General features: G+C 46.4%; 1 protein-coding gene across 1 annotated transcript; it reads left to right on the top strand.

Annotated features, from left to right (window-relative positions):
- The first annotated feature begins 6,052 nt into the window (after nucleotides 1–6,052).
- LOC100279361 (putative leucine-rich repeat receptor-like protein kinase family protein) lies at nucleotides 6,053–8,468 on the top strand. The gene has a single exon (NM_001152378.2). It carries the CDS (start codon nucleotides 6,162–6,164, stop codon nucleotides 8,196–8,198), a length of 2,037 nt encoding a protein of 678 aa, NP_001145850.1. The 5' UTR covers nucleotides 6,053–6,161; the 3' UTR covers nucleotides 8,199–8,468.
- The last annotated feature ends 5,605 nt before the right edge of the window (nucleotides 8,469–14,073 follow it).

Raw genomic sequence — 14,073 nt, 5'->3', positions numbered from 1 at the left:
ATGCTTCAGCCTAGAGATGCCCAAACGGGCGGCCCGGCCCGGCACGGCACGGGCCCGTCAGGCCCGACGGTTAATCGGGCCGTGTCCGGCCGGCCCGCGTGCCGCAGCCGCGGCCCAGGCACGGCACGGCGGCCTGGTGGTCGTGCCGGGCCGGCCCGTTTAACTGGTCACGTTCTCCCATTAATTCAAGGAAATAGCAAAAAAATTATGTTTTTGTGAGGATTTAAACCCGCGACCTCACTCTACGAGGCTGAAACGCTTAATTGAAGGACACTAACCAGTATAACTTGAGTGCGTTTATTGTAAATAGCTAATATAAAATGTAAATATATGTATACTATGTTTTATAAAATAAAAAATATATAATCGTGCCAGGCCGGGCCGGCACTGCGGGCCGAGACAGCAGCCCAAGCACGGCACGGTTCTCGTACCGAGCCGGGCCCGGTACTATTAAACGGGCCGTGCTTCGGGCCGGCCCGTTAGGCACGGCCCATTTGGCCATCTATACTTCAGCCATCATTTATATATCTTCGGTTGGCGTGGAACGGCGACCGAGAGACAGAGTCGCACAAACAGTGATGATTAATTCTTCGGACAAGCACTACGGGACGCATGATCTTGGTCTCTTAATTGGATTGGCACGCTCCTTACCTACATAGCTCGCGACTTCCAACTGGAAAGCTTGCATTGGTACGAGTTTATTAAGAGCTAGGATCGATCGATGTTTACAGTCGTCGTATATATAGTTCTCGGTCAAGGCAGGGGAGGACGGCGGCCGGAATGCTGGAGCTGAGATTTGTGTGTGCTTTGTTGACGATGATGAGTTGAGTTTCTCATTGCCGGGAGGCCGACCGGCAGGTCGCCAGCTCTGTTCAGTTCTGACTTGTCCCACATACATATATGTAGTCTCTGAGTGTCGGACGACATGCACGCCCGTCTATGCATCTCGGAGCTACCAACTCTGGCAGCATGGTTTTGGTTCTAGGGCCCGTTTCAATCTCCTTATATAAACTTTAGAGTCCTAACATTTTTAGATCTAAAATGATCTAAAGTTTAGGTCTAACTTTAGACAAGGTGTTTTAAACATTTAGCTTTAAATTTTAGAGAAGCAAATTCAAACAGATGTTCATCTTGTCTTTTTGTCATTTACTTTCTGTCATTTAAACGATACAGGCTGTATAAAGTCTATTGGGCTCGTCGTGCCATAGGTTGGCTCGGTATGGTTATGGTTTGTTGTACCGTGTATGGACCTCGCCTAATTCATGTCGTGCATAACATAGTCTAATTTGTGTCGTGCTCTAGTGGGTCTATATCAGGTTATATCGGGCGGTCCATCTAGACATCTATAGTCGGTAGAGGCACATGAACTTAGTCCAGTTCAACGGCGGTCGATAAGGGTTGGTGATGTGCTGGCATGGACGGTCGGTACCGATTGGACCAATCCTATTGGTAGTCGCTTCGGCCGATTGGTCGCTGCACTTGCCGACTAGTCAGCCTCATCGGTACCGACCATGTTGGAATCAAATCGGTCGATACCGACCAACACATTGGAGACTAGGTCAGTACTAATTTAGATCAGTCAATACTAATTGTCTCTTGTTAACGTGACAACTTTTGATTGATTGTTGTCATTTAAATTATTTAAAGTTAAAAAAATTAAAATAATAAATTCAAAAAACTCCTATCCATTCTATAAATAAAGAATTCATCCACACCCCCTTACTCTCCGATTCACTTACTTTTTCCTCTATTTATAACCCCAACTCTATGTTTCAATAGATCCTAGGTGGAGTTTGAACTTTGATACCTTCATTGGCTTGCTCGATAAGTAATCTCTTCATTGACTTGCCATAATTGTGACTAGTGATCATTAGATATTAGTGCCTTAGAAAGTATAGAGAGAGTGTGATCTTGTGTTTCTTTTGTTGCTCTTGTTGCTTGGCTTTGTTGATCATGTTTTCTTCATCTGCTTCTAAACTCTCAAGTGACATGTAAAGCTAGCAAGAGACACCTAATTGTGTGGTGATCCTTGCATGGTCTGAGTGACCCTTAAGATTAAGAAGAAACACTCAATCGGTCTAAGTGACCATTTGAAAGATGGAAAGGGTTGAAAGAGACCCAACCTCCGTGGCCTCCTCAACGAGTAGGTTCTTTGGAACCAAACATCGGGAAATAAATCACTCGTTTCTTTGTGTTAATCTTGTATTGCGATTTGATTCTTCCTCTCCCCTCTCTCTGAGTTCTCTTGCTTGCAATCGTTTTGAGTTAGCTCCAAAAGTTATCTGCATTGATTGAGCAACTCACGTCAAGAAGAACTATATTCCGCACTTCGATTTCATTACTTCTCATTCTAACGCTAACCTCAGGTGAAGTTTGTGTTCAAAGTTTATAATTTGCAGATTTCGCTTATTCACCCCCCTGACTCCCTCTAGGTGACTTTTAGTACTCATACCAACAAGGTGCATCTTCTTTTTAAAAGCCTATCTCGAAAGAACCTCTGGGTTAAGCGTGCTTGGCCTAGAGTAATCTTGGGATGAGTGACCGAACGAGAAGTTTTACTGGGTGTGCAAGAGTGAGGACAAACTACGCATAAAAGACTCGTGCTGGTCTATGATCGTAGATGGCTGTCAGGAGTAAGTATCACCGGTCCGAGAGTGTACGAGGTGTTACACTTGCCGCGGATATAAATGCTGGTGCCCGCTCCTAGCCATTAGTTGCATACGAATTACGCCCACGCCAAGTAGAGAGATAGAGATAGAGGGAGCCGCTACCACCACTGCACCTTCATGCCATCGTTCTGCTTCAAGAGTAAGGCCTAGGAGCTTTACGTGAGTCCGTAGTACGTGAGCGAGGGGCCTCCAAGCACAATTAACGATATGGGGATCGATGATTGCTCACCTGAGTCTTGCCTCCACCGCCGAGCCATTGCTTGCTGTGAACTGCACACTCTGTCATCCTAAATTCCTAATACGTGGTAAGAATACCCTCACCCAATTCCCCGTATTCTCCGCTCTATCTAGCATCTCACCGCGTCTGCATAGGAGCACCAAATCACTTAATCAGGGTGCGTCAACGAGATCGCCGTCGTGGCAGCCACATGTCGTCGTTTGTTGTCCATCGGGAGGAAGGAAATGCTCTCCGACTGTTGTTTGCGCGATGGACGACATAGATTAGTTCGTAGAATACCGATTCGGTTAGATGCGATTTGAACCATACATTTGATGGTGAACGATATAGATTAGAGTAGTGCGTACCCCTTTCACGGGTTAAAACAACAACATAGATCATAGATCCTCGTAGAGACTTGGGTCTCTTGATTTGAGAAGGATCAAATGGTCTAACTGACCATTTGATGGAGGGAAAGGGTTGAAAGAAAATTGCCTTTAGTGGACTCCTCAACGGGAACATAGGTTCTTCGGAGCCGAACCTCGAAAAACAAACCACCTGTGTCCTTGTGTTGAGTTTGATTTGTGATTTATTTCTTGCTCTTCCTCTCTCTAAGTTCTTTTGCTTCCAAATCAATTGTGTTGCTCCCAAAGTAATCCCTCAATCATTTTAAGCAACACTTGCAAGAAGAACTCTTCTTCACTCGGATCGTTTTGCTTCTCATTCTACCGCCTAACCGGGGTTTGAGTTTTTGTATTAATTGATAAATTTTAGGTTTTGGTCTATTCACCCCCTCTAGACAAATATCAATCATAGTTATTAGTAACATATGTGTCCAAATCTTGAGCACTATCATTTGCTTATAATGCCAAATTTTTAGGTAGAACCTTTGTCCTATTAGCATACCATGCATTATATGAAAACTAATAGTTAAGAGTATTTGATTGAATAATTAGTATCACTATAGCCAATTCTCCCACTCATAGACATGACATGGTGAAACTACACATTGTAAACTTATACCCAATGAATAAGGATATGTATGTTGTATGTTGCTAGTAGCATTAAAATTCATAGATTTTATAGTTAAAATCGGCTCTTGAACATGATACCAACATTATGATGTATATGGTGAAGATCATTATCAACATAATAATTAGTCGATGCAAAAATATACTATCATTATGACTATAAGTGTCAATATAAGATTCATATGGCTTTTAAAATAAGTATTGTATTCATATAATGAGTTTGCAAGTCACACCTTGGGGTATTTATAGTTACGTTAAACTGCCTTTGTACTCCACGATCCGAAACCTCACCACTTCGTTGATTTTTCAATGGCAAGATCAACACGTTACAAAAATACCAAGCGAGATCATAAAGGGGCCCAAATCGGATGTGATTGGCCTTTTGGACTAGATGCGACGATAATGGCGAGCACAAGAAGATAGATCATTTAAGAATTTGACTAGGGTAGAGAGACTCGACTACAAAGTAGAGCCCAATCAATCTTCCCTAGTGAAGTCATCAAAAAGTGTATGGACATAAATATCATCACACGACAGCTAAGCTAGATTATCTAGGTCGTCACGGACCAAAGAGCACAACTAATAACTATCATGCTTTAACGATGAAGAGATGTTAGGTTCACAAACAAACTAATAAAGGATAACCAATCACGCTTTTCGTAGCGGAGAATGGCTAGTTCCCTTGCAAACTAGCATATGATAACCAATCGTTTACCAATAGTTTCCTTGGTTGTCGGATTAGACATGGTCAACAATATGTAGTTTTGGTGATTGTGTGTTGATACCTCATTTGGCAATGTACCCCCATATATCATGAGTAGAGGTGAATTCATTCTGTTGGGAAACTAATGTGGCACTATTATTATATCGTTTTACCAAGTTTTATTTATTAGACTAGACCAAAGCTAATCACGAGTCTCTTAAAATTGGTCTAGGTCCAATTTAAGCGTCAGCAAGATGATTTTTTTTTTACTTTTGATAAATATAACCAATACATTTTTTGCAGGTATCTTTCCGTGAGACATATTGCCTCCGATTTTGAAATTGATTACAGTGTTTGGATGAGTACAACACACATCCATTGCGGAGGGGTTTTCAGAGTGTAGTATCATATTTTTGTTTGCCTTTCGTGGCTGAAGTTTCATTTTCTGTCCGGACATTCGAAGAGGGTTTTTTTTTTATTTAGAACTAGTTTGAGAATTCAATTTTTCTAAAGGTTTTTTATTTATTCGAAGAAAATTAGTTCATTTTTTTGGAAAATTGGAAATCTAATGAAAAATAAGGTTGCCAAACTAGCGCCGGAGCTTTTGTTGTCGATAGGCTTTAGGCTGTCTATGATAGATCATATAAAATAGTAGATTTATATTATTGATGACACTATTTATAGGATGAAAGTTTAAATTAAAAGATAAAATAAGGGATGAGAAACGAGAAACCGTGGCCCTTGTTGGCTTGTTGCAAACGGGATGTCGTGTCGAGTACACGGTGTAATTAGAACTTGCCGCTCAAGAAACGGATGGAAGGGAAGGAATTGTCCCTCCCGATCTCCCCTCTGCAAACCGCAGCTTCAGCTGGACCTTCATTTCTGCTTGGTTGTTTCCTCACTGTCATACTGTCACCGGCTCACTCGCTGTCACTGTCCCTGCCACTGCCACTGCCACTCACGCGCGCGTCCTGCCTCCAGAGCGCCGAATTAACTACAGGACATACGTATAGTACGTACATGTACATGGTATACGTATTAACTCTTTGTCCGATTTCAAATCTACTGTGCACACGACACGTACGCCCAGCTCCTATCTCCCAGCGGTACAAAGTTTATACTCTCGCATTGTCCATTGCTGGCAATTCGCAACAATGTGTGTGCAACGGAATTATGGAAAATGCTGCTGTGCTCAAATATATGCTGCAAGCTAGTACGGCTGCACGCACAGTTTCCATTTCACATCTGCCTTTTCTTGCCCTGCATCGTTTCTGTACGTCCCTTCTTCCTATTTTCGTGTCGTGTTGCTTTTGCTGCGACATGGCCACAGCGGCCACAGGAGAGGGACGGAGTGCTGAGGGAGTGAGGGGGACCCAGCCCAGCCAAGCACATTTTACCCATCGCATCGCACGAAACCGAAGGAGAGCGGCGATCCAGCCTCTCTTCCTCTCAGATCAAACTCACTCCTCACTCCGCGAGCTGCTTGCTATTCCCAAGCCCCAACACCTCAGTCTAGCCGCTACAGTCCTTCAGACGATTCGATGCATCCTTGCATGCTCTTCCTCCTCTGCCTGGCCGCGCTGCCGCTGGCCTCGCATTCCTCCTCCAACCCCGACGTCGCGCTGCTCCTCGCCAAGGTGAAGCCGGCGCTGCAGGGCGAGCGCGCCAACGCGCAGCTCGCCACCTGGAACGCCTCCACGCCGCTCTGCCTCTGGCGCGGCCTCCGCTGGGCGACGCCCGACGGCCGGCCCCTCCGCTGCGACGCCGCCGCCACGCGCGCCAACCTGTCGCTCGCCTCCGACCCCGCCCTCCTCCTCCTCTCCGTCCGCCTCCCCGCGTCCGCCCTCGCCGGCCGCCTCCCGCCGGACCTCGGCGCCTTCTCCGCGCTCGACTCCGTCTACCTCGCCGCCAACTCGCTCTCGGGCCCCGTCCCGCTCGAGCTCGGCAACGCGCCCGCGCTCTCCGCGCTCGACCTCGCCGGCAACCGCCTCTCGGGGGACCTGCCCGCCTCCATCTGGAACCTCTGCGACCGCGCCACCGAGCTCCGCCTCCACGGCAACGCGCTCACCGGGGCCGTGCCCGAGCCGGCCGGCCCCAACACCACCTGCGACCGCCTCCGCGTCCTCGACCTCGGCGCCAACCGCTTCTCCGGCGCCTTCCCCGCCTTCGTCACCGCGTTCCGTGGCCTCCAGCGCCTCGACCTGGGCGCCAACCGCCTGGAGGGCCCCATCCCGGAGGCCCTCGCCGGGATGGCGGCGACCCAGCAGCTCCAGGCGCTCAACGTCTCCTACAACAACTTCTCCGGCCAGCTGCCCCCGTCCTTCGCGGCCTCCCGCTTCACGGCGGACTCGTTCGTAGGCAACGAACCAGCGCTGTGCGGCCCGCCGCTGCGCCAGTGCGTGACAGCCTCGGGCCTCAGCTCCCGCGGCGTCGCCGGGATGGTCATCGGGATCATGGCCGGCGCCGTCGTGCTCGCGTCCGTGTCCATCGGCTGGGCGCAGGGGAGGTGGAGGCGGAGCGGCAGGATCCCGGAGCAGGACGAGATGCTGGAGTCGGCCGACGACGCCCAGGACGCGTCGTCAGAGGGCAGGCTCGTGGTCTTCGAGGGCGGCGAGCACCTCACGCTGGAGGAGGTGCTCAACGCGACCGGCCAGGTGGTGGACAAGGCCAGCTACTGCACGGTGTACAAGGCGAAGCTGGCGAGCGGCGGCAGCAGCATCGAGCTGCGCCTGCTGCGGGAAGGCAGCTGCAAGGACGCCGCGTCGTGCGCGCCCGTTGTGCGGCGCATCGGCCGCGCGCGCCACGAGAACCTGGTCCCGCTTAGGGCCTTCTACCAGGGGAGGCGCGGCGAGAAGCTGCTGGTGTACGACTACTTCCCGCGCAGCCGGACGCTGCAGGAGCTGCTGCACGGTGGCAGCGAGCCCGCGGCGGGGCGGCCGGCGCTCACCTGGGGGCGGCGGCACAAGATCGCGCTGGGCGCGGCGCGCGCGCTGGCGTATCTGCACGCGGGCCAGGGCGAGGCGCACGGGAACGTGCGCTCGTCCATCGTGGTGGTGGACGACCTCTTCGTGCCGCGCCTGGCAGAGTACGCGGTGGACCGGCTGCTGGTGCCGGCGGCGGCGGAGGCGGTGCTGGCGGCGGCCAAGGCGGACGGGTACAAGGCGCCGGAGCTGCACTCCATGAAGAAGTGCAGCGCGCGCACGGACGTGTACGCGTTCGGGATCCTGCTGCTGGAGCTGCTCATGGGGAGGAAGCCGTCGGCCTCTGCAGGTGGAGCTGCAAGGGCGATGGACCTGCCGTCGGTGGTGAAGGTGGCGGTGCTGGAGGAGACGGCGCTGGAGGAGGTGCTGGACGCGGAGGTGGTCAAGGGACTGCGGGTGAGTCCGGCGGAGGAGGGGCTGGTGCAGGCGCTGAAGCTGGCGATGGGCTGCTGCGCGCCGGTGCCAGCGGCGAGGCCGAGCATGGCGGAGGTGGTGCGGCAGCTGGAGGAGAGCCGGCCCAAGAACGTCCACCCGCGGTCTGCGCTGTACAGCCCTACGGAGAGCAGGAGCGACGCCGGCACGCCGACCACCGCCTAGCTACACCGTATCTATTTGACGGCTGCATCACCTGATTTTCAGCCTGTTCTGATTCATGCCGCCGGAATGCATGAGACCGTCGTAATACGCCTGTCTGAATGTCCTGATGCTTGGTGGTAGCAGTTTTTCTCTTGTCTCTGCAATCAATCAGCTTAGAATCCAATCAATTACTGTTCTACTCCGTAGCTAGGAAGTTCAAGGTCTATCTCTATATATAATTTGAAGAAGGAAACAAATTAAACAAAGGCAAGGTTTAATTCGATTGGAAGGAATCAAAGCATGCTGGCAGAGTGCCAAACAAAGATACGAGAGGTGTTTGTTTATTTTCCAGGCATTATCGTTGCACAACTCTCGTTTGCCCGTAGACCAACATTCGCAATGACTTCGCCCAACCAACTGTTATCCTTAATCTTCAAAAGTCATACCCATCTCATATTCTACCTGACCAAGGATTACAAGAAAGTCATCATCACTAATTCTGCCTATGAAACCAACTGTAATCCTTAATCTTCAAAAGTCTTACCCATCTCATATTCTACCTCACCAAGGATTACAACAAAGTCATCATCACTAATTCTGCCTATGAAACCAACTGTTATCCTTAATCTTCAAAAGTCTTACCCATCTCATATTCTACCTCACCAAGGATTACAAGAAAGTCATCATCACTAATTCTGCCTATGAAGTGGCTATGCGACATATCTACAAGTACTTGCATACATTCCTTCATCTATAGCAAAAGATAATATAACACATGTGACAAGTGTCACCGTGGTGACCGCTTAAAGCACCATAGAGGAAAACATATGACTAGAGAACACTTCATCAACGACGACAAATCCATCATAAAGTATGTGACTAGAGCCTGAGCGCTTGCTGATAAGATTTTATTTATCAGCAAGTGAACTGAAGATGGCTAACTCATGTGTCCTACATTCTTTCCGGTATCGACGAGGAGTTCAATCCCATTGTGATGGCCCTCACGACCAAGTCAGAGCCACTCAAATTAGGGGAGATCTACTGCCAACTTCTTGTGTTCGAGAAAAGGGATACACTTCTCCAAAAATGAATCGAGTTTCTCTGCAAACTCGACAAGCCGAGGTCATTGGGAGCAACACGGACGTGGTTGTAGTAGTTGTGGACGCACATGCAGATCACGAGGACGTGGCTTCAACAATAATTCAATGCGTCCACACCCTCAGACTTGTGGCAATAACTCCAACAAAAGCAACATCGATACCAGATATAAGTGTCAAGTAGGCTACAAGAGGGGATATACATTTCTCGACTATTGGCACATATTTGAGAAGAACTTTGTCCTAGATGAGCGCTACAATAGATGTGCTGCATTTTATGTAGTAGACTCCAATTAGTATATGGACACATTTACAGATCATATCATAAGAGAACTTGAAAATCTATCGGTTCAAAATAAATACAAAAGGATTGACCTAATCCACACAACAAGTGGTGTAGATACAAATATTAGCCATATTGGACACTCAGTTGTTAAAACTCCAAGCTATAATATTTCCTTAAGCAATATTTGTTTGTATATTCCTAACACTAGTAAAAGTTCGATTTCTATTCATCGTCTTACTAAAGACAATTCTACACATCTTGAATTTTATCATGATGTCTTCTTTATCAAAGATCAGTACACGAGGAAACTCTTATTAAAGGGCATTGCCATCAAGGGCTCTACCTTGTTCCATCCTCACGATCCACCAAGAAAGTCTTCCATCCAACACAACCTTTTCCATCCTCACCATCCACCAAGCAAGTCTTCCATACAATAAAACCAAGTTTCTCTAAGTGGCATAGTAGATTAGGTCATGCTTCGGTTCCAATAGTTGAAAACGTGGTTAATAGATTTAGTCTTTCATGCTTGGCCGAGTTCCATGAGCCGCCAATCTAGCAAAAAACTAATCATTTGCCTTATAATAAAAATCTAATAGTGGGTCTAAATATCCTTTGGAACTTATCTTCTTTGATGTTTGGGCTCCTATCGTAGCTCAATTACTAGACATAAATACGATAAGTCATTTATTAACAATTATAGTAAATTCACATGGATCTTTCTCCTAAAGTACAAGTGTCAAGTATTTAAGGTATCTCGAGAATTTGAAGCCCTAGTTGAGTGCCAATTCGATAGAAAAATTCTTACCATGCAGACTAATTGGGGAGACAAATATTAATAACTCAATTCCTTATTTCGCAAGTCGACATATCCCATCATGTCTCATGTCCCTTCGCTCACCAACAAAATAGCTTAGCCAAACACAAGCATCAGCACATTGTTGAAGTTGGGCTTGCCATTCTCACTCACACATCCATGCCACTTAAATTCTTGCAACTAGACTTGTGTATATGGCTTGCTTTGTGTTGTGTAGGCTGGGCTAGTGGCTATTAAGATCATCTCTTTTACTAACACTCTTGTCTAATGTTTTTGAGTTTCTAAAAAATGTTATTAGGCTATTCACCCTCCCCCTCTAGCCATCCATAGATAATTTCTAGTTAGCTTGCAACTATTTCCCAACTCAAATCATAGCTAGCCAAAATTTGTAGTCATCAATTGGTTCATTGCCAAAGGATTAGCACACCAATTTATGGCCAAAGCTTGGACAAGTCTCTAGAAACTTCTTAAATTGCCCGAGAGAAAAAGTACTTTCTATTATTGATATGACACTTGGCCAAATGAACATCTATGTTTTTTGCCCTAACTTTGGCAAAGCCATCTTTGCAAGCCTAATTATTGGCTTTCTATGATTTTGGTTGGAAGAGAATTAGAAGCCAACCAAACAGATTATGGAAGCCGACTTCCAAAATTCCTTGTTGATTTCTAGCAGATTATGGAAGCCGACTTCCAAAATTCAGTTAGGGATCTAAAGAGGCCTAGCTTTTACACTGGATGTAGAATTCAGAGAGCTTCAAATTTTTGTAAGCTCATAAGCTGATGCAAGTTAGCTTCTTCCATCTTCTAGATTTGAAAACACGATTATGCCCTTCACATTTTGCCTTCCCATATCTCTCCGTATTTACCCATGCTAAAAAATGAAGGTATTGTGGATATTTTTACTTTAAAACTTTACCAATTCTAAATTTTAGAATCTATGCTTCCAAGTTCCAAACCTCCACAAACTCGGGTTTTATAATCTAGCTTTACAAGCTAGCTTCCAGGACCAGTTAGAATCCAAACAAACCACAAGACCATTAGACCAGTCTTATCACTCGATGTCTTCAAATCCCATAATTCATTTCACAATCCAGAGTACACAAGTGAATCAGTGGAAGGCGTGGAGATCTTTTTCGCTGTTGCTGGCTTGCTGCTTCAGGAACAGCAGTTTGATTCTTTTGCAGATGCAGACGAGGACTGGACTGACTCCGGTCTGCAGAAAGGTGGCATGGCATGCGCTGCATTCTCTTCTTTCAACTTCAGCTGCAGCTTCCAGCTGCAGGGTTGTGCATGGTGGCGACGTGAGTGCTACTCCACCAGGCACGGCACCAGTCCCATTCCACCTCCACGCCTTCACAGCTCCGCTTTGCTTGCTTGCTGTCGACCTGTCGTTGCCAGATTGCCTGGCCAAAGCCTAGCTGAGCTGCCTGAACTTGCTGTAGCAGAGGCTGACAATCACAACAGCGGATGCATACACGCAACAACAAAGAGCAGAGCAGAACAGGGAGGAATATGTTCATTTCATTTCCCTGCCAGATTGCTGGCATTCCTGTCGATCCAGGTGCTACCGAGATAGCAATATCTCGTTTTCTAAGAAGTTGTTTTTAAATTCAATTAAATATATAAAACAGTAATATTTATGATGTACAATAAATATTTTGGATCAACAGTGAAATATATTAGGAGATACAAGCGTTGATAAGTTTTTTATGCAATTTTAGCTACATTTAAAGAATTTCTACAATCGTATTACCCAACGGTCTCCTCAGCCTCAAGCCAACCAAGGGCTAGCCGTAAGTACAAAGACATATTGCTCTAGCTTCAGCTGGAGCTCGATCAATCCATTTCACTCTTCCATCTAAGCCTCTAAGACCTTATTCGATTATTATATGGGGATTGAATTCCTTCGTATTCAGAATTGAATAGGAAGGAATTTAATCCCCTCCAACCCTCATCATTCATCTCTAACCAAATAAACCCTAAAAAGGATAGAAATCTTGATTTGAGTCAAATAATTTTTAAAACCATCAAATATATCCTCAGTTACAAAGGTTTCCTCGGACCAGATAGACATTGGTCCTCGAGTGCAAAGGTAGAAGAGAGCTTCACTGCAAGACTCATCTATCGAGCAGAGATGAAAGTCGGTCTTAATTATTCGATGGTGCCAAGTGAAAGGACCATCACTTAACAGATAAAAGTTACTCTAAAAATAACAGGATGGTCTTCCCAAGAGTTTACATCGACGAGAAGGATTGGCACCTATAGATTAATAAGTATCAATAGATTAAATAGTAAAATACATTTTCATAATAAAAAACTATCTAAATTTATAAACGTAGAAACTATTTATTATAAATCCATTCAAAGAAATATTTGATTTCTCAGGAAATATGATTTTGTCTATTTGACTAAGGAAGTGTTGTTGTTGTTGTTATGACAATTATAAGAAAACACATTATCTATCATGAGGATCTAGAAACACCACACAACAATGGTAGCGGCCATACCACAAACACAATTGTTATGGTCTCGCAGGACTACAAGCCCCTTTGAGTACAACAAATGGTGTGCGCAAGCACTGAGTGCTACAATCCCCTTAAAGCAAGCGCATAAGAAGTTATCTAACTAGCATAAACACTATGTAAAACACCTACACTAATCACCATACGTATCATGAAGCACTATGCAAGTGGAGAGCACTAGAAAAGAGCACAACTCCTTGGTATCTTATTCAACTCTCACATCCTTCAAATGGCCAGTTCGGGTGGTATTTATAGACCCTAAATCCAAAACAAGTCATTTTCAAAAGTTATAGCAATATGTGTATGTATTTGACATGTTTGGTGATAACACCAGACGTCACACCCGACTTTTGACAATGACCATTAAAATTTGATTGTTGCAATGTTTTTATTTAAGCACCGAACACATGAATTGAACAGAAGCACTGGACATGTCCCATGGTTCAACGGAAGTCACCGTTATGTCCTATGTGCAAAGAGCACGAGATATGTTCGGTGTTTATCAGTGTTTGGACTGAGGATCTTAACCAACTAGTAAATAATGCCACATGTCCAGAGTCTCGATGGTGTGCAAGTTGACACAAGCAGTTTTATCCTAGTTTGGGCAACGCAAGGCCCTACTTCCAACAGAGAGGGATGAAGCTTATATTACTCACACCTGAGTGCCTGCAGTAGGGATTACAAGCACAACAGGAGAGGGGAAGTCCCCAAGTCCCTGGAACTAATTGAGACAAGTGCCAATATCCTAAGACTTAGTGGGAAACAATTGAGTGTTCGCCCTTGTGTCCTCCTGGCCCCTTGGGGGAACTACTGCCCTATCTATACATGCAAGAGATGTATGATGTGGAGCCCGGGGTCGTCGTAGTCAAAGGGGGTTGTCTTGGTGCCCTGTAAGCCGACGTGACGGTGCACTGCATTGCTGACTTGCGTCCGCTGATTTCCTGCTGAGAGCCGAGGCAGAGGCAGAGGGGATGGTCGTACGCCCGAGCCCTCTGGGGAGGGGTCGCCCATATCGCAGTTGTTGTAATAGCGTCGAGGTATGGGTTAAAGCCTGCTTACGGGGTGCGTCAGCATCCCTGTGTGGAGTGACGTCGTGATTCCTTGCCTCGTTTATTGAGGTTAGAGTCCTACTCGGGCGAGGCAGAAGTCTTTCCGAGGCGTCAGTTGAGCTATCCTT

The sequence above is a fragment of the Zea mays genome, chromosome 1, assembly GCF_902167145.1.
Source record: "Zea mays cultivar B73 chromosome 1, Zm-B73-REFERENCE-NAM-5.0, whole genome shotgun sequence".
In the NCBI taxonomy this organism is placed as follows: Eukaryota; Viridiplantae; Streptophyta; class Magnoliopsida; order Poales; family Poaceae; genus Zea; species Zea mays.
This window is presented reverse-complemented; position numbering and strand designations above follow the sequence as displayed.

Excerpts from the sequence above, each read along its gene's own strand:
- LOC100279361 (NM_001152378.2), top strand. The coding sequence starts at position 6,162 with ATGCATCCTTGCATGCTCTTCCTCCTCTGCCTGGCCGCGCTGCCGCTG.